Source organism: Oncorhynchus clarkii, chromosome 32 (assembly GCF_045791955.1).
Source record: "Oncorhynchus clarkii lewisi isolate Uvic-CL-2024 chromosome 32, UVic_Ocla_1.0, whole genome shotgun sequence".
Lineage (NCBI taxonomy): Eukaryota > Metazoa > Chordata > Actinopteri > Salmoniformes > Salmonidae > Oncorhynchus > Oncorhynchus clarkii.
In genome coordinates this window covers 7,731,356-7,756,178 of record NC_092178.1, presented here as the reverse complement: position 1 = coordinate 7,756,178, position 24,823 = coordinate 7,731,356, and the positions used below count along the sequence as shown (strand labels likewise).

At 44.7% G+C, this 24,823-nt stretch overlaps 1 protein-coding gene and 1 pseudogene across 1 annotated transcript; both read right to left on the bottom strand.

Annotated features, from left to right (window-relative positions):
• Window positions 1–1,943: 1,943 nt before the first annotated feature.
• On the bottom strand, window positions 1,944–16,948 carry LOC139391610 (uncharacterized). The gene is made up of 5 exons (XM_071138981.1): window positions 16,424–16,948; window positions 15,200–15,249; window positions 14,035–14,165; window positions 6,256–6,422; window positions 1,944–5,508 (listed from the first exon to the last, which is right to left on the bottom strand). Exons 1-5 carry the CDS (start codon window positions 16,946–16,948, stop codon window positions 5,338–5,340), a joined length of 1,044 nt encoding a protein of 347 aa, XP_070995082.1. The 3' UTR covers window positions 1,944–5,337.
• Window positions 16,949–22,663: 5,715 nt separating this feature from the next.
• LOC139391609 (uncharacterized) lies at window positions 22,664–23,584 on the bottom strand (annotated as a pseudogene).
• Window positions 23,585–24,823: the final 1,239 nt, after the last annotated feature.

The following is a 24,823-nucleotide window of genomic DNA, read 5'->3' as shown; positions in this document are numbered from 1 at the left end:
GGCTTTGGAATGGTACGACCCAATTAAAGTTCCCTTTCCTCGGCTTTGGAATGGTACGACCCAATTAAAGTTCCCTTTCCTCGGCTTTGGAATGGTACGACCCAATTTAAAGTTCCCTTTCCTCGGCTTTGGAATGGTACGACCCAATTAAAAGTTCCCTTTCCTCGGCTTTGGAATGGTACGACCCAATTAAGTTCCCTTTCCTCGGCTTTGGAATGGTACGACCCAATTAAAAGTTCCCTTTCCTCGGCTTTGGAATGGTACGACCCAATTAAAAGTTCCCTTTCCTCGGCTTTGGAATGGTACGACCCAATGAAAGTTTTGAATTATGGCTATTACTAATTCATGTACAGAGGGGATAGACGTACACTGTGTGGACAAAACATTAAGAACACCTTCCTGATATTGAGTTGTCTTGCCCTTTCACCCTCTGAACGACACAAACCATGTCTCAATTGTCTCAAGGCTTAAACATCCTTCTTTAACCCGTCTCCTCCCCTTCATCTACACTGATTTAAAGTGGATTTAACAAAGTGACATCAATAAGGGATCATAGACTGACTAGGGGAATCCAGGTGAAAGCTGTCATGGAAAGAGCAGATGTTCTTAATGTTTTATACAATCAGCGTATGTCAACATGTATCATTAACCAAGACAGAAAGTGCAACAGACTGCTCACGATGACTGTATCATTAACCAGCCAGACAGAAAGACCAACACAGACTGCTCACGATGACTGTATCATTAACCAGCCAGACAGAAAGACCAACACAGACTGCTCACGATGACTGTATCATTAACCAGCCAGACAGAAAGACCAACACAGACTGCTCACGATGACTGTATCATTAACCAGCCAGACAGAAAGACCAACACAGAATGCTCACGATGACTGTATCATTAACCAGCCAGACAGAAAGACCAACACAGACTGCTCACGATGACTGTATCATTAACCAGCCAGACAGAAAGACCAACACAGACTGCTCACGATGACTGTATCATTAACCAGCCAGACAGAAAGACCAACACAGACTGCTCACGATCACCATCGAAACTGACTCCAAGGCTTTCTTGCTATTTGTTTTTTTTGTCTAGGAGTCGTGTTCCATGATGATGCGTACAGCACGTCCCGTCCATCTGGCTCTTTCCCCTTGTCATGACACGTACTGTACAGACAGGCTTGGTATCCCGGCAACACTTCCACAAGCTAAGAGGGGGGGGGGGGGGGGGGTCACACCATATAAGTATAATCTATAGAAAGGGCTTAGGAACCTCCATCCCATTATGCCATTGACTTGAATGGGGCGGTTCATTCTAAAGATTCTATTTGTAATGGGTCACACAGCATGGCATAGAACACAGCGTGGTTCATTCTAAAGATTCTATTTGTAATGGGTCACACAGCTTGAATGGGGCGGTTCATTCTAAAGATTATATTTGTAATGGGTCACACAGCATGGCATAGAACACAGCGTGGTTCATTCTAAAGATTCTATTTGCAATGGGTCACAGCATGGCATAGAACACAGCGTGGTTCATTCTAAAGATTCTATTTGTAATGGGTCACACAGCATGGCATAGAACATGTAGAACACAGCGTGGTTCATTCTAAAGGTTCTATTTGTAATGGGTCACACAGCATGGTATAGAACATGTAGAACACAGCGTGGTTCATTCTAAAGGTTCTATTTGTAATGGGTCACACAGCATGGTATAGAACATGTAGAACACAGCGTGGTTCATTCTAAAGGTTCTATTTGTAATGGGTCACACAGCATGGTATAGAACATGTAGAACACAGCGTGGTTCATTCTAAAGGTTCTATTTGTAATGGGTCACACAGCATGGCATAGAACATGTAGAACACAGCGTGTTAAGTTATTGTTCTCACTGAACAACCGCACCAACGCTTAATGTCCAAGGACTACTGTCATCATGTACAAAAATCTGGATTTATTTTTCTTTAAAATAGTCTGACAACCAACATTTAACATGAGGTTCAGTACAAACAAATGATACACTTGAAATAAATCATATATCCTTTGTTTATCTGTTGGATTCTCTTCAGATTTCTGTTTAAAATATTTACAAATGTAGCATGAAGTGTAAGGGTTTCTGTCTGTCTCTCTCGGTTTCCCACAATTAAATGGAGTCTGTTGTCATATACTGTTCAGAACACTGCAGTCATAAAGAACAGCATCAAACCAACACTGAGTTTTGTTTGCCAAGGCCTGATGGGGCATTCCCTACTTGGGTACAAAGTTACGGTGAGATGGCCTACTTGGAAGCGATACAGCTTTTGAATGATCTAGTAGTGCCAAATCATTTGTTGCTAGATCGCAAATCATCTGTCTTGATGTGTTAATAAAACCATTCATCTGAGGGATGTATTTGAAGGAAATTGCTCCTGCTCCCCCCCCCCCCAGAGTCTTTAAAAAGGCTACTTCCTTGAGCGGGCCTCTATCAGTGTGAACTGCGTTGGGTTTCACATGCACTACACACTACACACACTACACACTACACACTACACACGCTACACGCTACACACTACACTACAAAACGGCACTTTCAGAAAGTATTCACACCTTGACTTTTTCCACATTTTGTTGTTAGAGCCTGAAATTTCAAAAGGATTCAATTAAGATGAAAAAAATAAATAATAATTGTCACTGGCCACTGCCAAAATACCCCATCATGTCAAAGTGGAATTATGTTTTTAAAAAATGAATTACACATGAAAAGCTGAAATGTCTTTAGTTAATAAGTATTCAACCCCTTTGTTATGGAAAAGCCTAAATAGGTTCTGGAGTAAAAAAATGTGCTTAAGAAGTCACATAACTTTGTACCCAAGTAGAGACTAACATTATTTTTTAAATGACTACCTCATCTCTGTACCCCACACATAACTGGAAGGTCCCTCTGTCCAGCAGTGAATTTCAAACAGATTCAATCACAAAGACCAGGGAGGTTTTTCAATGCCTCAAACAGCACCTATTGGTAGATGGGTTCATTTTTTTTTAACTCAGACATTTGAATATCCGTTTGAGTATGGTGGAGTTGTTAAAATACACTTTAGATGGTGTATCAATACACCCAGTCACTACAAAGATACAGGTGTCCTACCTAACTCAGTTGCCGGAGAGGAAGGAAACCGCTCACGGATTTCACTATGAGACCAGTGACTTTAAAAACAGTTAAAGAGTTTAATGGCTTTAATAGGAGAAAACTGAGGATGGATCAACAACATTGTTGTTACTCCACAAAACGAACCTAATTGACAGAATGAAAATAACTTTTTGTCCCGGAATACAAAGTGATATGTTCGGGATAAACTCTCCAGATGTTCAAGCAAAGTGGTTGCTGCATCATGTTATGTGTATGCTTGTAATCATTAAGGATTGTGGAGTTTTTCAGGATAAAACAAAATAAATGGAATCGAGCTAAGCACAGACAAATCCTAGAGGGAAAACCTTGTTCAGTCTGCTTTCCACTAGACACTGGGAGATGAATTCACCTTTCAGCAGGATAATAACATAAAACACAAGGCCAAATCTAAACTGGAGTTGCTTACCAAGAAGACAGTGAATGTTCTCGAGTTACAGTTTTGACTTAAATCTACGGCAAGACTTGAAAATGGTTGTCTAGCAAGGATGACAGAGCTTGAAGAATTTTAAAAAGAATAATGGGCAAATGTTGCACAATCCAGGTGTTTAAAGCTCTTAGAGATTTACACAGAGAGGTGCCAGAGGTGCTTCTACAAAGTATTGACTCAGGTGTGTGAATACTTATGTAAAAAAATAAATAAATAAAAAACATGTTTTTACTTTGTCATTATGGGATAGTGTGTACATGGGTTAGAATTTTTTTTAAAGTTATTTAATAAATGTTCAAGTCAGGTTGTAACAACAACATGAGAGAGAGAGAGAGAGAGACAGAGAGAGACAGAGAGAGAGACAGAGAGAAACAGACAGACAGAGAGAGCGAGAGACAGACAGAGAGAAACAGACAGACAGAGAGAGCGAGAGACAGACAGAGAGCGAGAGACAGACAGACAGAGAGAGAGAGAGCAAGAGAGAGCGAGAGAGAGACAGACCGAGAGAGACAGACAGACAGAGAGAGACAGAGAGAGACAGACAGACAGACAGAGAGAGACAGACAGACAGAGAGAGAGACAGAGAGAGAGAGACAGAGAGAGAGACAGACAGACAGACACAGAGAGACAGACACAGAGATACAGAGAGAGAGAGACAGAGAGAGAGAGACAGAGAGAGAGAGACAGAGAGAGAGAGAGAGAGAGAGAGACAGAGAGAGAGAGACAGACAGAGAGAGAGACAGAGAGAGAGACAGAGAGACAGACAGACAGAGAGACAGAGAGAGAGAGACAGAGAGAGAGAGAGAGAGAGACAGAGAGAGACAGAGAGAGAGAGACAGAGAGAGACAGAGAGAGACAGAGAGAGAGACAGAGAGAGAGAGAGACAGAGAGAGAGACAGAGAGAGAGAGAGAGAGACAGAGAGACAGACAGAGAGACAGGGGTATGAATACTTTCTGAAGGCACTGCAAGTAACTCAGTTCTTTAACTAGAGCTCCGTCTTGGCTGTTTTTTTTCCTTTCTGTTGGCGCTTTTCCGTACGTGCTCATTGGACCGTGGGGGACCTATCGAGTTAAAAAGAGGATGTTTAATGATTACAAACATTGAGATCTGCATAGTTTCACGCCACCTCGGGTTGCACCTCTCTAAGTCATGGAAAAAACAGACCCCCTGTCTCGTAACCTGAGTTTATCGCTTGGCAAGCTCCTTCCATCCAAACCCCTTTCCCTGCTTTTACCTCCCTTAAGCCCCTTTCACACCCCAAGCAGTACAAAAACCTGGGTCATGTTCATTAGGCATCGAATTAAGAAAAAAACCTGACTGAAACAGTGGAGGGACTATCTGGACTTGTCCAATGAAAAACACTCTTGTTTTCTGTTGCAAAAGAAACAAAAAATGTCAAGTGCTTCTGTTCCCTAATGAATGAAACACCAGCCTGCTCATCTACTGGAATTCAAACCCTTTAAACCCTCTTTAACTCTGCATTGTAACTGTCCCCACCACTGCTCCGTATCTACAAAAGTACTTTGGGAGAAAGGATGAAGAGCGGAGAATAAGGATGCAGCCACAGGGATGCGGCCTTTAGGTCTCCATTCATTTTGTGGAAGTTCAGAGATTTGAGACAAAATGTGCAGTAGCGTTTAACGTGAATTCTCCGCGAACGCAGGAACATTGCCATTAAAAATGTCAAATTGTACTATAGTGCTGAATTTCTGCGATATGGATGGACTGGAGCGCTTAGTCTCTAGTCAGCCTGGCCCAGCAAGGTGAGGTAGATGGTGGACTGGAGGAAGCGAGGGTAGCAGTCTGTATCCAGGAGGGAGTAGATGCGTTTCTGGGCGTGGGACAGGGAGGTGTGTGATGGGGCCTGTAGGAGCTGTGTGGTTAGATCTCTGGTCTTACTGTCCAAGTTCACCTGAGAAGAGAGAAAGAGAGCGAGAGAGAAAAGAGAGCGAGAGAAAAGAGAGCAGAGAGAAAAGAGAGCAGAGAGAAAAGAGAAAAGAGCAGAGAGAATAGAGAAAAGAGCAGAGAGAATAGAGAGCAAAAGAGAATAGAGAGCGAGAGAGAATAGAGAGCGAGAGAGAATAGAGAGAATAGAGAGCGAGAGAGAATAGAGAGCGAGAGAGAATAGAGAGCGAGAGAGAATAGAGAGCGAGAGAGAGAGCGAGAGAGAAAGAGCGAGAGAGAAAGAGAGAAAAGAGAGAATAGAGAGCGAGAGAGAATAGAGAGCGAGAGAGAATAGAGAGCGAGAGAGAATAGAGAGCGAGAGAGAATAGAGAGCGAGAGAGAATAGAGAGCGAGAGAGAATAGAGAGCGAGAGAGAAAAGAGCGAGAGAGAAAAGAGCGAGAGAAAAGAGAGCGAGAGAAAAAGAGAGCGGAGAGAGCGGAGAGAAAAGAGAGCGAGAGAGAATAGAGAGCGAGAATGAACTGGGTCCAGATCAGTTAAAAAGACACTGATTAATAAACTTCCATGCAGGTTGTAGTAGATAGGAAAGATAACCATGGCAACATAATCCTGGTAGATGGATGGAGACACTGACAGTTAGAAAGGCCAGCCGGAACAACAGATAGACCGACAGCCAGCCAGGCAGGGAGGACCACAGACAGAAACAGGCCCGCCCGCCAGCCAGCCCAAGTCAATGTATAGACAAAGTCTGTATACCTCTCGCGGTGCCCCTGCCTCGATATAGGTGACAGTGATCTCCTTGGCCCGTCTGTGCAGGCTGAAGTTGTTGGAGGAGTTTCTGTACTGCTCACAGGCCAGATAGAACTGCAGATTCTCCTCACTAAACTCTGAGCGAAGGAATGCTCCAAACACAGACACACCCACTGGAGAGGGTTAGGGGGGGGTTGAAGAAGAGAGAGAGGGGGAGGAGTATTAGGGTTTATGAAAGTACACCACATCTAGGACGTCACTAGAGAGGAAGAGGAGACAGATGGGATGTTCACACACTTGGCCAATACAGTGACATGCAAACAAACACGTACATACTGCACACACACACACGTACACACTATTGGCCAATACAGTGACATGCAAACAAACACGCACATACTGTGCACACACACACACACACACACGTACACGCCATTGGCCAATAGAGTGACATGCAAACACACACGTACACGCCTTGGCCAATGCAGTGACATGCAAACACACACGTACACGCCATTGGCCAATACAGTGACATACAAACACACACTTAGAAATATTTACATAGATACAGCACGTAAATATGCACAAACTGTAAAAGCCCTAAAATCAAATCATAGGATTTTTTTCACTACATTTTCATTATTGCCATCTAAAATCAGTCATATATACATCCCCTCCATACTCCCTCTCTCCCCCTCCCCTACTTCTCTCCCCCCCTCCCCTACTTCTCTTTCTCCCACCCCTCCCCTACTTCTCTCTCTCCCCCTCCGCCAATTCTCTCTCTCCCCCTCCCCTACTTCTCCCTCTCCCCTACTTCTCCCTCTCCCCTACTTCTCCCTCCCTCTCCCCCTCCCCTACTTCTCCCTCCCTCTCCCCCTCCCCTACTTCTCCCTCCCTCTCCCCCTCCCCTACTTCTCCCTCCCTCTCCCCCTCCCCTACTTATTTCTCTCTCTCCCCCTCCCCTACTTCTTTCTCTCTCCCCCCTCCCCTACTTCTTTCTCTCTCTCCCCCTCCCCTACTTCTTTCTCTCTCTCCCCCTCCCCTACTTCTTTCTCTCTCTCCCCCTCCCCTACTTCTTTCTCTCTCTCCCCCTCCCCTACTTCTCTCTCTCTCCCCCTCCCCTACTTCTCTCTCTCTCTCCTCCCCTACTTCTTTCTCTCTCTCCCCCTCCTACTTCTTTCTCTCCCTCCCCTACTTTTTTCTCTCCCCCCCTACTTCTTTCTCTCTCCCTCCCTCCCCTACTTGTTTCTCTCCCTCACCCTCCCCTACTTCTTTCTCTCTCTCTCCCCCTCCCCTACTTCTTTCTCTCTCCTCCTCCCCTACTTCTTTGTCTCTCCTCCTCCCCTACTTCTTTGTCTCGCTCTCCCTCCCTCCCCTACTTTCTCTCCCTCCCTCCCCTACTTCTTTCTCTCTCTCCCCCTCCCCTACTTCTTTCTCTCTCCCCCTCCCCTACTTCTTTCTCTCTCTCCCCCTCCCCTACTTCTTTCTCTCTCTCCCCCTCCCCTACTTCTTTCTCTCTCCCCCTCCCCTATTTCTTTATCTCTCCCCCTCCCCTACTTATTTCTCTCTCCCCCTCCCCTACTTATTTCTCTCTCCCCCTCCCCTACTTATTTCTCTCTCCCCCTCCCCTACTTCTTTCTCTCTCTCCCCCTCCCCTACTTCTTTTTCTCTCTCCCCCTCCCCTACTTCTTTCTCTCTCTCCCCCTCCCCTACTTCTTTCTCTCTCTCCCCCTCCCCTACTTCTTTCTCTCTCTCCCCCCCCCTACTTCTTTCTCTCTCCCCCCTCCCCTACTTCTTTCTCTCTCTCCCCCTCCCCTACTTCTTTCTCTCTCTCCCCCTCCCCTACTTCTTTCTCTCCCCCCTACTTATTTCTCTCCCCCCTACTTATTTCTCTCTCCCTCCCTCCCCTACTTTTTTTTCTCCCTCCCCTACTTTTTTCTCTCTCTCTCTCCCCTAATTCTTTTTCTCTCTCCCCCTCCCCTACTTATTTCTCTCTCCCCCTCCCCAACTTCTTTCTCTCTCTCCCCCTCCCCTACTTCTTTCTCTCTCTCCCCCTCACCTACTTCTTTCTCTCTCCCCCTAACCTACTTTTTTCTCTCCACCCTACTTCTTTCTCTCCCTCCCTCCCCTACTCTTTTCTCTCCCTCCCCCTCCCCTACTTATTTCTCTCTCCCCCTCCCCAACTTCTTTCTCTCTCTCCTCCTCCCCTACTTCTTTTTCTCTCCCTCCCTCCCCTACTTTTCTCTCCCTCTCCCCTACTTTTCTCTCCCCCTCCCCTACTTCTTTCTCTCTCTCCCCTACTTCTTTCTTTCTCCCTCCCCCTCCCCTACTTCTTTCTCTCTCTCCCCCTCCCCTACTTCTTTCTCTCTCCCTCCCTCCCCTACTTTTCTCTCCCCCTCCCCTACTTCTTTCTCTCTCTCCCCTACTTCTTTCTTTCTCCCTCCCCCTCCCCTACTTCTTTCTCTCTCCCCCTCCCCTACTTCTTTCTCTCTCTCCCCCTCCCCTACTTCTTTCTCTCTCCCTCCCTCCCCTACTTCTTTCTCTCTCCCTCCCTCCCCTACTTTTCTCTCCCCCTCCCCTACTTCTTTCTCTCTCTCCCCTACTTCTTTCTTTCTCCCTCCCCCTCCCCTACTTCTCTCTCTCTCCCCTACTTCTTTCTTTCTCCCTCCCTCCCCTACTTTTCTCTCCCCCTCCCCTACTTCTTTCTCTCTCTCCCCTACTTCTTTCTTTCTCCCTCCCCCTCCCCTACTTCTTTCTCTCTCCCCCTCCCCTACTTCTTTCTCTCTCTCCCCCTCCCCTACTTCTTTCTCTCTCCCTCCCTCCCCTACTTCTTTCTCTCTCCCTCCCTCCCCTACTTTTCTCTCCCCCTCCCCTACTTCTTTCTCTCTCTCCCCTACTTCTTTCTTTCTCCCTCCCCCTCCCCTACTTCTCTCTCTCTCCCCTACTTCTTTCTTTCTCCCTCCCCCTCCCCTACTTCTCTCTCTCTCCCCTACTTCTTTCTTTCTCCCTCCCCCTCCCCTACTTCTTTCTCTCTCTCCCCTACTTCTTTCTTTCTCCCTCCCCCTCCCCTACTTCTTTCTCTCTCTCCCCCTCCCCTACTTCTTTCTCTCTCTCCCCCTCCCCTACTTCTTTCTCTCTCTCCCCCTCCCCTACTTCTTTCTCTCTCTCTCCCCCTCCCCTACTTCTTTCTCTCTCTCCCCCTCCCCTACTTCTCTCTCTCTCCCCCTCCCCTACTTCTCTCTCTCTCCCCCTCCCCTACTTCTCTCTCTCTCTCCCTCCCCTACTTCTTTCTCTCTCTCCCCCTCCCCTACTTCTTTCTCTCCCTCCCCTACTTTTTTCTCTCCCCCCTACTTCTTTCTCCCTCCCTCCCCTACTTGTTTCTCTCCCTCCCCCTCCCCTACTTCTTTCTCTCTCCCCCTCCCCTACTTCTTTCTCTCCCTCCCCTACTTTTTTCTCTCCCCCCCTACTTCTTTCTCTCTCCCTCCCTCCCCTACTTGTTTCTCTCCCTCCCCCTCCCCTACTTCTTTCTCTCCCTCCCCCTCCCCTACTTCTTTCTCTCTCCCCCTCCCTTACTTCTTTCTCTCCCTCCCCTACTTTTTTCTCTCCCTCCCCCTCCCCTACTTCTTTCTCTCTCCCCCTCCCCTACTTATTTCTCTCTCTCCTCCTCCCCTACTTCTTTTTCTCTCCCTCCCTCCCCTACTTTTCTCTCCCCCTCCCCTACTTTTCTCTCCCCCTCCCCTACTTTTTTCTTTCTCTCTCTCCCCCTCCCCTACTTCTTTCTCTCTCTCCCCCTCCCCTACTTCTTTCTCTCTCTCTCTCTCCCCCTCCCCTACTTCTTTCTCTCTCTCCCCCTCCCCTACTTCTTTCTCTCTCTCCCCCTCCTTCTTTCTCTCTCTCCCCCTCCTTCTTTCTCTCTCCCCCTCCTTCTTTCTCTCTCTCCCCCTCCCCTACTTTTCTCTCCCCCTCCCCTACTTCTTTCTCTCTCTCCCCTACTTCTTTCTTTCTCCCTCCCCCTCCCCTACTTCTTTCTCTCTCCCCCTCCCCTACTTCTTTCTCTCTCTCCCCCTCCCCTACTTCTTTCTCTCTCTCCCCCTCCCCTACTTCTTTCTCTCTCCCTCCCTCCCCTACTTTTCTCTCTCTCCCTCCCTCCCCTACTTCTCTCTCTCCCTCCCTCCCCTACTTCTTTCTCTCTCTCCCCTACTTCTTTCTTTCTCCCTCCCCCCCCCCCCTACTTCTTTCTCTCACTCCCCTACTTCTTTCTTTCTCCCTCCCCCTCCCCTACTTCTTTCTCTCTCTCCCCCTCCCCTACTTCTTTCTCTCTCTCCCCCTCCCCTACTTCTTTCTCTCTCTCCCCCTCCCCTACTTCTTTCTCTCTCTCCCCCTCCCCTACTTTCTCTCTCTCTCTCTCTCTCTCATTCACTTCTTGTTTTTGCTTAGACACTGGGTTACAACATATTTTTGTGCAAAGAGGAAATATAAGAGGGCAGCAGATTGCGGACACAGTGGTTACTATACAGTGGTTATCCTCGTAAACAGCCTCTATGTTAAAGTTATCCTCGCAAAACAGGCTGTATGTGGTGTTCAAGTTGTGCAGACTGTCAGACTAAGCTTGGCCACCACAATCAATGCATGCTTTCCAAAACCTCTAGCTATTGACCTTTAACTAAGTGCTTGAGCAACCTTTTAAAGTTCACAATGTGTTTACACTACGTATTCAAGATTGTGTACTCGGCTCTTGTATACATATTACTAACATTAGAGTGGTGTGTATGTGCGTGTGTGTGTGTGTGTGTGTGTGTGTGTGTGTGTGTGTGTGTGTGTGTGCATGTATGTGTGTTTGTGTGTGTGTGTATGTGCGTGTGTGTGTGTGTGTGTGTGTGTGTGTGTGTGTGTATGTGCGTGTGTGTGTGTATGTGTGTATGTGCGTGTTTGTGTGTGTGTGTGGTGTGTGTGTATGTGTATGTGCGTGTGTGTGTGTGTGTATGTGCGTGTTTGTGTGTGTGTGTGGTGTGTGTATGTGCGTGTGTGTGTGTGTATGTGCGTGTGTGTGTGTATGTGCGCGTGTGTGTGTGCGTGCGTATGTGTGTGTGTGTGTGCACGCGAATGTAAATCAAATAAAGAAACTACTTTGATCTATATGACATTCAATCCCTCAGGTAGGAGTTTATATTTCTAATAACAGTAGACTGATCTTATTTAAGTGTTTACGATGCTGTCATTTATATTCTCTGTAAATATAGGACATGTCCATTCTATAAGAATGGACAATAATGATTTGAATCCCGAATCTGAAAAGGGACAATTGGTCAAAAGACAAGTGCAAATGCAGCCAATAAGATCAGTTCTTTTTTTTTGCCAATCATTAAGACAAAAGATCAGAATTGGGCTGCCTGTTTAAACTCAGCCATTGAGACATGTGGCCCATAGACATGTGGCCCATAGACTTGTGGCCCATAGACATGTGGCCCATGCGTCTACAGGCTACCTATAAGCAGAAACGGGTTCTCCAATGTCCCAGGTTCCTGTAGAACTATAACTGTTGTTATGTAACTAGGCAAGTCAGTTAACAACAAATTCTTATTTACACATGGCAAAATCCAGACGACGACCGTTCCAATTGTGCGCCGCCCTATCGGACTCCCAATCACGTCCGGATGTGATCGAGCCTGTATTCGAACCAGGGACTGACACCGTTTGCAATGAGATGCAGTGCCTTAGATCGCTGCACCACTCGGGAGCCTCATATACATATCACATGGGGCATGTGTAGCCCTTACAGTGAAATACTTACTTACAAGCCCTTAATATCTTAACTTCTTAAAGAATTGTAAATAAAAGTAACAAATAATTAAACTGCAGCAGTGAAATAAAGTTCCAGTTTGCTTCTTAATATAAATCCACTTTGCTTCTTAATATAAATCCACTTTGCTTCCTAATATAAATCCACTTTGCTTCCTAATATAAATCCACTTTGCTTCCTAATATAAATCCACTTTGCTTCCTAATATAAATCCACTTTGCTTCCTAATATAAATCCACTTTGCTTCCTAATATAAATCCACTTTGCTTCCTAATATAAATCCACTTTGCTTCCTAATATAAATCCACTTTGCTTCCTAATATAAATCCACTTTGCTTCCTAATATAAATCCACTTTGCTTCCTAATATAAATCCACTTTGCTTCCTAATATAAATCCACTTTGCTACCTAATATAAATCCACTTTGCTTCCTAATATAAATCCACTTTGCTTCCTAATATAAATCCACTTTGCTTCCTAATATAAATCCACTTTGCTTCCTAATATAAATCCACTTTGCTTCCTAATATAAATCCATTTTGCTTCCTAATATAAATCCACTTTGCTTCCTAATATAAATCCACTTTGCTTCCTAATATAAATCCACTTTGCTTCCTAATATAAATCCACTTTGCTTCTTAATATAAATCCACTTTGCTTCCTAATATAAATCCACTTTGCTTCCTAATATAAATCCACTTTGCTTCTTAATATAAATCCACTTTGCTTCCTAATATAAATCCACTTTGCTTCTTAATATAAATCCATATTGCTTCCTAATATAAATCCACTTTGCTTCCTAATATAAATCCACTTTGCTTTCCTAATATAAATCCACTTTGCTTCCTAATATAAATCCACTTTGCTTCCTAATATAAATCCACTTTGCTTCTTAATATAAATCCACTTTGCTTCCTAATATAAATCCACTTTGCTTCCTAATATAAATCCACTTTGCTTCTATAATTAAAATATTAGTTTGTATTTCTTACAGCTAGTTTACACTTTCTTTGCAAATTGTCACTAAATCATGTTAGCAGCTAATGTTAATCGCTAGTTAGCTGACTAGCTAATAAAATGTACTGAGTCAGAGTAAATGTAGCTAGCTAATACAGCCTGATACTGGTACTGGTGGAGGCCTAAATCAGCATGTTTGTGTATCAGTATCTTCTAAATCAAAGTGGAGCTGGCAAATCGCAATTGCAACACTTGGTTAAAAATATCATGCAGCCTTTACGTGGCAATGTAGAAATGATCTCATTTTAGATCAACGTTTGGTTGAAGTTTGATTGAACAGTATTAAACAATCAGAATGGAGAAAGCCCCATTGCATTCTCACACAATCAGAATGGAGAAAGCTCCATTGCATTCTCACACAATCAGAATGGAGGAAGCCCCATTGCATTCTCACACAATCAGAATGGAGAAAGTCCCATTGCATTCTCAAACAATCAGAATGGAGAAAGCCCCATTACATTCTCACACAATCAGAATGGAGAAAGTCCCATTTACAAGTTATTTCACAGTAGAGGGTGGCCTGGTCTACCGGCCAGGAGGGTGGCCTGGTCTACCGGCCAGGAGGGTGGCCTGGTCTACTTACTCCGACTAGCCAGGAGGGTGGCCTGGTCTACTTACTCCGACTAGCCAGGAAGGTGGCCTGGTCTTCTTACTCCGACTAGCCAGGAGAGTGACCTGGTCTACTTACTCCGACTAGCCAGGAGGGTGACCTGGTCTACTTACTCCGACTAGCCAGGAGGGTGGCCTGGTCTACTTACTCCGACCAGCCAGGAGGGTGGCCTGGTCTACTTACTCCGACCATCCAGGAGGGTGGCCTGGTCTACTTACTCCGACTAGCCAGGAGGGTGGCCTGGTCTACTTACTCCGACTAGCCAGGAAGGTGGCCTGGTCTACTTACTCCGACTAGCCAGGAGGGTGGCCTGGTCTACTTACTCCGACTACCCAGGAGGGTGGCCTGGTCTACTTACTCCGACTAGCCAGGAGGGCGTCCAGCGACTCAGCCCACTTATCCAGTTCCTCCCGGCTGAACTGGACCTTGCTGTGGCCCACCTGACTCCATTGGCGAAGGAACGGGAGGCGGGACCGCTGCTCTTTAACACTGGAGAGGAAGAGACAGGGGAGAGAGGGGAGAGAGGGAGAGACATGAAGGGGGAGAGAGGGAGAGACATGGAGAGAGGGAGAGACAGGGGAGATAGGGAGAGACAGGGGAGATAGGGAGAGACATGGAGAGAGGGGGAGACAGGGAGAGACATGGAGAGAGGGGGAGACAGGGAGAAACATGGAGAGAGGGGGAGACAGGGAGAAACATGGAAAGAGGGGAGACAGGGAGAAACATGGAGAGAGGAGAGACATGGAGAGAGGGGGAGACAGGGAAAGAGAATGAGAGAGAGGGAAAGAGAGAAAGGAGGGGTAAGGAGACAGGGGGAGACAGGGAAAGGGAGAGACAATGAGAAGTAGAGAGAGACAGGGAGAGCGAGAGAGACAGGGAGAGAGGGGGGGTAAGGAGAGAGGGGGAGACAAGGACAGAGAGATGAGGACAGACAGAGAGACAAGGAGATAAGAGTAGGTTTTGGTGTGGTTGGATCTGATTCCATGACGACACCACCCTCCTTTCCACAACTGGTTGGCTCAGTATCATTACAACCTCAAGGGTGGCATCCTTCCAAACGGAACTTCTTACTGTACATCCCAAATGGCACCCTATTCCCTATGTCGTTCCAGACGGCACCCTATTCCCTATGTCGTTCCAGACGGCACCCTATTCCCTATGTCGTTCCAGACAGCACCCTATTCCCTATGTCGTTCCAGACAGCACCCTATTCCCTATGTCGTTCCAGACAGCACCCTATTCCCTATGTCGTTCCAGACAGCACCCTATTCCCTATGTCGTTCCAGACGGCACCCTATTCCCTATGTCGTTTCCTCTTTGAAAGAAACCTCGTCCCCATGCTATTGGCCACAGTGGAGGAAATGTACTATTGCTAAGACAGTTACTGAATACCAATGAAGTGACGAGGATATTTTAGTATATCCGTGTGACATCAGTGTTGAAAATCAAAAAAAAATTCCCCCCCCCAAACTGACTTTGTATTACGATCGGAATGCAATGCCCAGGCACATTGATGAGCTTACCGATCTTTCTGCTCTGGGTTAAACAGGTTGGAGTGTGACGAATGGGGACTCTGAAAATAGAGACACGATTAGTTTATTTCCAAATTTAAAATCATCGGCATGTGTCACACACACAGACACACAGACACACAGACACACAGACACACAGACACACAGACACACAGACAGACCAGACAGGACAGACAGGACAGACAGGCAACACACACACCTCAGCGGTATGACCTTGGTTTTAGGCCCAATCGTAATATATCATTTAAGGAAGTTCTGTTTGAGCAATATTTTTCCGTCATCGTCGCCATAAGAAAACAACGTTGCCTCCGGGAAAGACTGTGGTTGAACTCAATGTGTGTGCCAATAGGAGAAGGACTTGTCACCACCAAACTTGGTATTCATTGCTTTTGCCATTTAGCAGATCAGATGCTATTATACAAAGGATAAAATGATGGATTTTAAGAGCGCTTAATGAGTTACACATAATTTCAATCAAATTTTGAATATATGACTAAAAACGTAAATGTGATTGAATATGAAATCCTTAATTCTGTCTTACTTTGACTTTTGATACTTAAGGATATTTAAAACCAAATACTTTTAGTAACTTTCTATTAAGGTATCTATACTTTAACTCAAGTATGACAATTGGGTAGTTTTTCCACCACTGGGTGCAGGACACTACAGGGGGTGCAGTACACTACAGGGGGTGCAGGACACTACAGGGGGTGCAGTACACTACAGGGGGTGCAGGACACTACAGGGGACTATAACTTATGTAGAACTAATCTAGAACTAATGTAGAACTAATGTAGAACTAATGTAGAACTAATCTAGAACTAATCTAGAACTGATCTAGAACTAATGTAGAACTAATGTAGAACTAATCTAGAACTAATGTAGAACTAATGTAGAACTAATCTAGAACTGATCTAGAACTAATGTAGAACTAATCTAGAACTGATCTAGAACTAATGTAGAACTAATGTAGAACTAATCTAGAACTGATCTAGAACTAATGTAGAACTAATGTAGAACTAATCTAGAACTAATGTAGAACTAATGTAGAACAAATGTAGAACTAATGTAGAACTAAGCTAGAACTAAAGTAGTCAAAAGCCATCACACACACAAGCCATTCATTCCCATACATCCAGCCTAACACATCCAATACCAAACACACTGTCAGAGCCCACTCCTCTAGTGACCCTGACCTCCCACGTCACTCTTTACCTGCCCAAACAGGCTCTTCAGATGTAGCTTGGCTGCTGACAGCTTGGCTCTGGCGTGGGACCGTTGCTGTGACTTGAAGGAAAAGGGGCTGGAGTCAAAGGTTGAGTACGAGGGAGAGGGCGGAGGCCGGTCGTGCCTGCCCATGCTCTCTGTGCTGCTACCTGAAGTCGCCGGCGCCAACTGGCCGTCACTGTACGCCCTGCATCCTTCGCTGAGGTTCACCACTCTCAGATGACCCTTACCCTCTGGCCTCCCCAGTTCTGTGACGTTCTCCACGCTGACGCTGTGCTCCTTGCCCAGCTCCCCCCTCCCCGGTGTCCTCCCAGGGCTGGCCTCAGGCTCCAGGATGATGGGCGTGGGGGGGAGAGAGGTGGTTCGCCCATCCAGTTTGTCCTCTCCCAGGTGTGGGGTGTAGGTGCCTGACTCCCCGTCCCGGCTGTGGTAGTTCTGGTCCTTAAGCTCCACCTTCTTCCACGGCAGGAAGTCCATATTCAATAGGGACCCCTCGGAGCTGAACCGACGCATGATGGCAGCGCCGCCGGATGGAGGGAAGGAGGGATATAGGTGCAGGTAGGGAACCACAGAAGGGAAGCCAAGCGGGTATGGGAAATGGAAGAGAGAGAGAGAGACAGAGAGAGACAGAGACAGAGAGAGACAGAGAGAGAGACAGAGACAGAGAGAGGGAGAGACACTGGAGGAAAGACTGCAGCAAAGAACAGTGTGTAAAAGAAAACAGAGACGGGAGGAAGATCAAATCGGACAATCACAGAAAATGTAGAAATTCATCAGGGTCTACCGTTTCATATCATTGGTACACTTTTACAGAGTTAAGGTACACTTTTACAGAGTTAAGGTACACTTTTACAGAGTTAAGGTACACTTTTACAGAGTTAAGGTACACTTTTACAGAGTTAAGGTACACTTTTACAGAGTTAAGGTATACTTTTACAGAGTTATGTCTGCAAGCTGCTGAGTCAAAGCCAGCCACTCTGACATGCTCACAAGTCTGTACAGCTACAGGTAGAAACACAGGGCCGAATCCCAAAAGCTACCCTCTATTCCCTAAAATAGTGTTCTACTTTTGAACAGAGATCATGAGTATGTATGATCAGGAGTACCATGTCAGTTGCTGTCGAGTCCATGACACATTTAATTTGAAAAAAAAAGTCGCGAGTTCGAATACCCGAACCCACAAGGGTTGTGGGGGAGAGTCTGTCGATATGCCCTGGAGCAAGGCATCTACCATCATTTGCTCCAGAGGTACTGTACTATGGCTGACTCTGTAAAGCTAAATTTCACTGCATCTATCCAGTGTATGTAACATAACTGTTGACTACTGCTGCTGACTATTTTAAACAGAAGTCGTATCTCAATCCCACCGGAAGGGGAGTTTATTAATTCCCGCTTGTAAACACTACAGTGTAAACAAACAAAAAAGATCCGGGGGGGTAAAATGTATTACCTCGATGTTCTGCAGTTACTCTGCCACCTGTGCATTCATGACTTCGGCTCCAAAGGGTTCTCTGTCCCGGGAAGTAAGTCCTCTGTTTGAACCATATGTTAAGTCTCAGTTCGATTAGGTTTGGTTTAGCTTGAGCGTCTCACTTGTGATTTCGGAGCGTTGCCAGGGGTGTATTCACTAGAAACCAAACGGAAGAAAATGGAACGAAAAGGGGAAGGACCTTCCTAAATGTGCCTATTGAGAAACTCCCGTTTCCCGTTTGGAATAAACGATTTTCGTTCCAAAACGTTTTGAACTAATCATTACACCCCTGGCAAGAAGCGGATTCGCGGACGCCCACTCTCTCTCTCCCTCCACCAAGTGCTCTCAATCGTTAACAGTGTCCTGACGCTCCATGTGTTACCGAATAGCTGCAAATAAATAACAAGCGGACCGACACACGAACGAAATTACTAGCACCGAGAAAGTTTCTCTACCTCAAACTTCATTTTTGTAATTATTTCACACGTGAATGACCCAGAAGCGCCTCTTGTCTGTGTCGCCACCAAAAACTCCGTATCAGTTTGCCGTTGTCACTTGGAGCGTAATTCGCATAATTGTAGGTGTGTCCAGGAAAACCGCAATAAACCACTTAGGAGGAACTCACTGGGGTGGGCTTGCTATGGGTGGAATCATTAGCTATGTTACCGGGTAACTTGTCCAGTGATTTTTTTGTTGTTGTTGTCGACATTTAGAAAGTTTGCATAGAAAATAGATGCAACAATAGCCTGCTAGGGTGCGGTTCCATTAACAGCTGAAATGTGTACCTTTTTGGACAAATTCACATAGAAATGTGGGTTATAGATCTGTCATTCTCATTGAAATCAAATCTAAGAAATGGTAGATCTGTTCTATGGTCGTCTGTAGCGCTCAATCTATTGCTGCAATGCCTGTAATGCTTTCAAAGACAGTCTTGATTGAGTAATGCAATTATCCAGTAGACATTCTCAGGCATACACCACTCAAGAGCATGATAACTACACAGATATCATGTTCATCCCACTACATGCCAATTCTCTGCTACAATCAGTATTCCGCTATCCCTGAGTTCCCTGGCCCTAAACCAACCATGAGAGAGAGAGAGAGAGAGAGAGAGAGAGAGAGAGAGAGAGAGAGAGAAAAGAGATGGGTGGTGGACTAGACTACTCTGATAGTGTCTATTCAACAGTACATCTCTGGTAGTGTCTATTCAACAGTACATCTCTGATAGTGTCTATTCAACAGTACATCTCTGATAGTGTCTATTCAACAGTACATCTCTGGTAGTGTCTATTCAACAGTACATCTCTGATAGTGTCTATTCAACAGTACATCTCTGATAGTGTCTATTCAACAGTACATCTCTGGTAGTGTCTATTCAACAGTACATCTCTGATAGTGTCTATTCAACAGTACATCTCTGGTAGTGTCTATTCAACAGTACATCTCTAGTAGTGTCTATTCAACAGTACATCTCTGGTAGTGTCTATTCAACAGCACATATCTGGTCTATCCAACAGTTCAGTGAGCTCAACGCTGATGCTCCTTATCCAACTACCACCCTAGACAAATTAATTATTTCACATAATATAATTCAAGGTAATGTAAATATTTAAACCATCCTCGAGGGGGGAAAAATGGAGTTGCATAATCATTGTGTTGTGTGCATATCTGAGGTTCTGTGGCAGGTGGATGAGCAGAGGGAGCCACAGGAGGTAGCTACCCTCTCTGAGAGTCTTTCAACATCGACAACACAGGCAACACGACAGTGTTCATAAATGTTTTCAAGTCTACAATCACTGTACTTGGGGGGTTACGTTTCCAAAGCAGACAGGCTTTTGAAGTTACAGAGTGTGGTGAACTTGACATGTATAGAGATGGCGTTCCCTCTAGTGGTAGACTGGCCACTCTACACACTGAAATTGTGATGTCAGATGGCGCTTTTGTCGTTTGGAGGAGGTCTGTCCTGCATCGTTATGCTTGCCTTTGTTGTTATCATTGAGGCTGAACCGGATAGTGTGTGTAGTTAAAATGACATCAAGATCATCACGTGGATTTAACCTAGCAAACTAGCTAGATATTGATTTACTGCTGCTCTTTAATTATTTGTTACTTTATTTCTTTTTTTGGGGGGGTGGGGGGTATTTTTCTTAAAACTGCATTGTTGGCTAAGAGCTTGAAAGGTAGCATTTCACTGTAAGGTCTACCTACACCTGTTGTATTCGGTGCATGTGACAAATACAATTTGATAGGTCACTAAACTATCTTCCTCTGAGTGTTTTGCGTTGTTAGCTTGTCAGCTAGCTTAGCGTTTGTTAACTTCTTTAGCTTGTCAGCTAGCTTAGCGTTTGTTAACTTCATTAGCTTGTCAGCTAGTTTAGCGTTTGTTATCTTCATTAGCTTGTCAGCTAGCTTAGCGTTTGTTATCTTCATTAGCTTGTCAGCTAGCTTAGCGTTTGTTATCTTCATTAGCTTGTCAGCTAGCTTAGCGTTTGTTATCTTCATTAGCTTGTCAGCTAGCTTAGCGTTTGTTATCTTCATTAGCTTGTCAGCTAGCTTAGCGTTTGTTATCTTCATTAGCTTGTCAGCTAGCTTAGCGTTTGTTATCTTCATTAGCTTGTCAGCTAGCTTAGCGTTTGTTATCTTCATTGGCTTGTCAGCTAGCTTAGCGTTTGTTATCTTCATTAGCTTGTCAGCTAGCGAGTATTAGCTAGCTAAGTGGCTTGCTAGTTCAAATAAAGCTTAACTGACAAACTTTTTACAAACTTTTATTCGTCATGAACATTACAAGTCAAAAGGGATTTCCCTTGTAATAACATATTAAAACATGTAATAACTGGTCTCGTTTCTCCAATAACTAATCATTAACACCCTCCACAAATTAACAACCGAAAATAAGGTAGAACTCTGTAATTATACATGAATAATTATACATGAAGAAAAAAAAACACCAATGATATTAGGCAAAGCTAAGCAAATGTATAAAAACAATTCCAGTGGCCTACTCACATGTTGTTCAATATTTACCTAGATGGGTAGACATGTAACCTAATTCAAGGATATTAGCTGAATTTCTAATTATAGAGAATTATCATTTAATTTCCATAGTGAATTATTGTAATGTTTGTTTATGTGGCAATTAAGCCCATAAGGGATGAATTGACAATTTGACACAAAAATAAAATGTTATTAACTACTTAATTAATTTTAAATTCAGAATTCATATAAAATGGAAGGACATTTGTCTATAACGTTGTGATGTTAATATCATAACTTTTCTGATAAAGTTCAGAACATCTAGGTTATTACATTTAGTTTATGTCTCACTGGTCTCTCCACCCCGGTGAAGATGGAGTCCCTGGTTTCCATGGCCACCCAGAGTTTCTGCCAGAAGATCCCGGTGTGCTCCCCAGCTCTGAGCCAGATCAGGTAGGTCGGTTTCTTCAGCTGCCTCCTCACGCGGTGGTAAGAGAGCTGCTGGTCTGGGATCTCTTCCAGGAACACGACTCCGGGGTGCTGGCCTTCTAGGCAGAGTTGCAAAGAAAAAAACATATCTCAGATTGGCCAATAAAAGATTAAGATGGGCAAAATTACACAGACACAGGACAGAGGAACTCTGCCTAGAAGGCCAGCTTCCCGGAGTCGACCCTTCACTGTTGACCTTGAGACTGGTGTTTTGCAGGTACTATTTAATGAAGCTGCCAGTTGAGGACTTGTGAGGTGTCTGTTTCTCAAACTAGACACTCTAATGTACTTGTCCTCTTGCTCAGTTGGGCCTCCCACTCCTCTTTCTATTCTGGTTAGAGCCAGTTTTGCTCTGTTCTGTGAAGGGAGTAGTACACAACGTTGTACAAGATCTATAGTTTCTTGGCAATTTCTCGCATGGAATAGCCTTAATTTCTCAGAATAAGAATAGACTGACGTGTTTCAGAAGAAAGTACTTTGTTTCTGTCCATTTTGAGCCTGTAATCGAACCCACAAATGCTGATGCTCCAGATACTCAACTAGTCTAAAGGCCAGTTTTATTGCTTCTTTAATCAGAACAGCAGTTTTCAGCTGTGCTAACATAATTGCAAAAGGGTTTTCTAATGATCAATTAGTCTTTTAAAATGATAAACTTGGATTAGCTAACACAACGAGCCATTGGAACACAGGAGTGATGGTTGCTGGTAATGGGCCTCTGTACGCCTATGTAGATATTCCATTAAAAATCAGCTGTTTCCAGCTACAATAGTCACTTGCAACATTAACAATGTCTACACTATATTTCTGATCAATTTGATGTTATTTTAATGGAGAAAAAAATGTGTTTTTCTTTTTAAAAACAAGGACATTTCTAAGTTTGACCCCAAACTTTTGAACGCGTGAAGGGATTTTATTTGCAGCTAGAGTGAGGGTTGTAAGGTTGACCAATCTCTCAATTTCCCCATTTTCCATACTGGTAATTTGATTCTCAATAAAAGCCAAACTGTTGAGTGATCGTAAACTTGTAAAGGTCTTCTTTATTGATTGGGTTCAGCTTATTTCCATTCAACTGCAGGGTCTCTATTGAAAGCACAATTCAAGGTTTTTTCATTCATTTTTTTCTACTGTATTATTGACTGTATGTTTTGTTTATTCCATGTGTAACTCTGTATTGTTGTATGTGTCGAACTGCTTTGCTTTATCTTGGCCAGGTCACAGTTGTAAATGAGAACTTGTTCTCAACTAGCCTACCTGGTTAAATAAAGGTAAAATAAAAATAAATAAATGTCCTTCCTTCAAATCCTTGGGAGATTCCTCATGGCATTTGTTACAGAGTAAAGCTTGTTGTGGCTTAGTCTTAGATTTATCAGCTGCTTAATGGATCTGAATGACGACTCAAGACAGCTCAGACATATTAATGTCTGATAAATCAAGCTTGGTTTGGGGGTTGACTGCAGCAAATCCTCAGATACAAAACTGATGTTGTTATTTTTTTTCGGTCGAAGTACACCCGGAGTAGATATGTGACAGGCAATATTGCCCACTTTTATAGCAAAGGATGTCTTTCTCCCTAAATTAGAAAAAGTGTCCGAGATGTTAACGAAGAATTGGTGAAGCTTTGGAGTACCATACTCATATTGTCAAAAGATATCTGGACGCCACTCTGGTCTAGCAAGGATATGTCACCCAGAAAAGACTGCCAACATCCCATTCCATGCTTCCATTTTGGCCACAGTAGGAGAGGTTTAAATTCTGAAGGTTAGGACGAACATCTGCTGTGATGCCTGGAACCTTTCCAATGGATTCTGGGATACATCCAGCAGCCTCAGGCCTACGGACATGTTTGCTATTTTCCTTAATTCCGACGAGGAAAATTTGTTCTTACAACTCCTCCTCCTCCTTCCAATTTGGTAAAATGTAAGAGGGGTTGAACATCCTTTAGATCAGGTACTTTGTTGTTGGTTTAAGTTCACTACATGTCGATCCAGAGAGAGGCAGGAGAGGATGACCCAATAGTTGTGATTAGGTTGTCATCCAGGTGTAGCGCTGAGAGGTTGTCCCTGAAACATGTGGACTGAGATGGTGGTGAGTTGGTTATAGCCCAGGTCTGGCCTTTGCAGGGCCACAAGGTGTAGAAAAGCTCTGTCTTCAACATGACAAATCACATTAGAGCAGTGTTTCCCAAACGTTTTATAGTCCCTTACCCCTTCAAACATTCATCCTCCAGCTGTACCCCTTCAAACATTCATCCTCCAGCTGTACCCCTTCAAACATTCATCCTCCAGCTGTACCCCTTCAAACATTCATCCTCCAGCTGTACCCCTTCAAACATTCATCCTCCAGCTGTACCCCTTCAAACATTCATCCTCCAGCTGTACCCCTTCAAACATTCATCCTCCAGCTGTACCCCTTCAAACATTCATCCTCCAGCTGTACCCCTTCAAACATTCAGCTGTACCCCTTCAAACATTCATCCTCCAGCTGTACCCCTTCAAACATTCATCCTCCAGCTGTACCCCTTCAAACATTCAACCTCCAGCTGTACCCCTTCAAACATTCATCCTCCAGCTGTACCCCTTCAAACATTCAGCTGTACCCCTTCAAACATTCAACCTCCAGCTGTACCCCTTCAAACATTCATCCTCCAGCTGTACCCCTTCAAACATTCATCCTCCAGCTGTACCCCTTCAAACATTCATCCTCCAGCTGTACCCCCTCAAACATTCAACCTCCAGCTGTACCCCTTCAAACATTCAGCTGTACCCCTTCAAACATTCAACCTCCAGCTGTACCCCTTCAAACATTCAACCTCCAGCTGTACCCCTTCAAACATTCATCCTCCAGCTGTACCCCTTCAAACATTCATCCTCCAGCTGTACCCCTTCAAACATTCAGCTGTACCCCTTCAAACATTCATCCTCCAGCTGTACCCCTTCAAACATTCAACCTCCAGCTGTACCCCTTCAAACATTCATCCTCCAGCTGTACCCCTTCAAACATTCATACTCCAGCTGTACCCCTTCAAACATTCATCCTCCAGCTGTACCCCTTCAAACATTCATCCTCCAGCTGTACCCCTTCAAACATTCATCCTCCAGCTGTACCCCTTCAAACATTCATCCTCCAGCTGTACCCCCTCAAACATTCAACCTCCAGCTGTATCCCTTCAAACATTCAGCTGTACCCCTTCAAACATTCATCCTCCAGCTGTACCCCTTCAAACATTCAAACTCCAGCTGTACCCCTTCAAACATTCATCCTCCAGCTGTACCCCTTCAAACATTCATCCTCCAGCTGTACCCCTTCAAACATTCATCCTCCAGCTGTACCCCTTCAAACATTCATCCTCCAGCTGTACCCCTTCAAACATTCAGCTGTACCCCTTCAAACATTCATCCTCCAGCTGTACCCCTTCAAACATTCAACCTCCAGCTGTACCCCTTCAAACATTCATC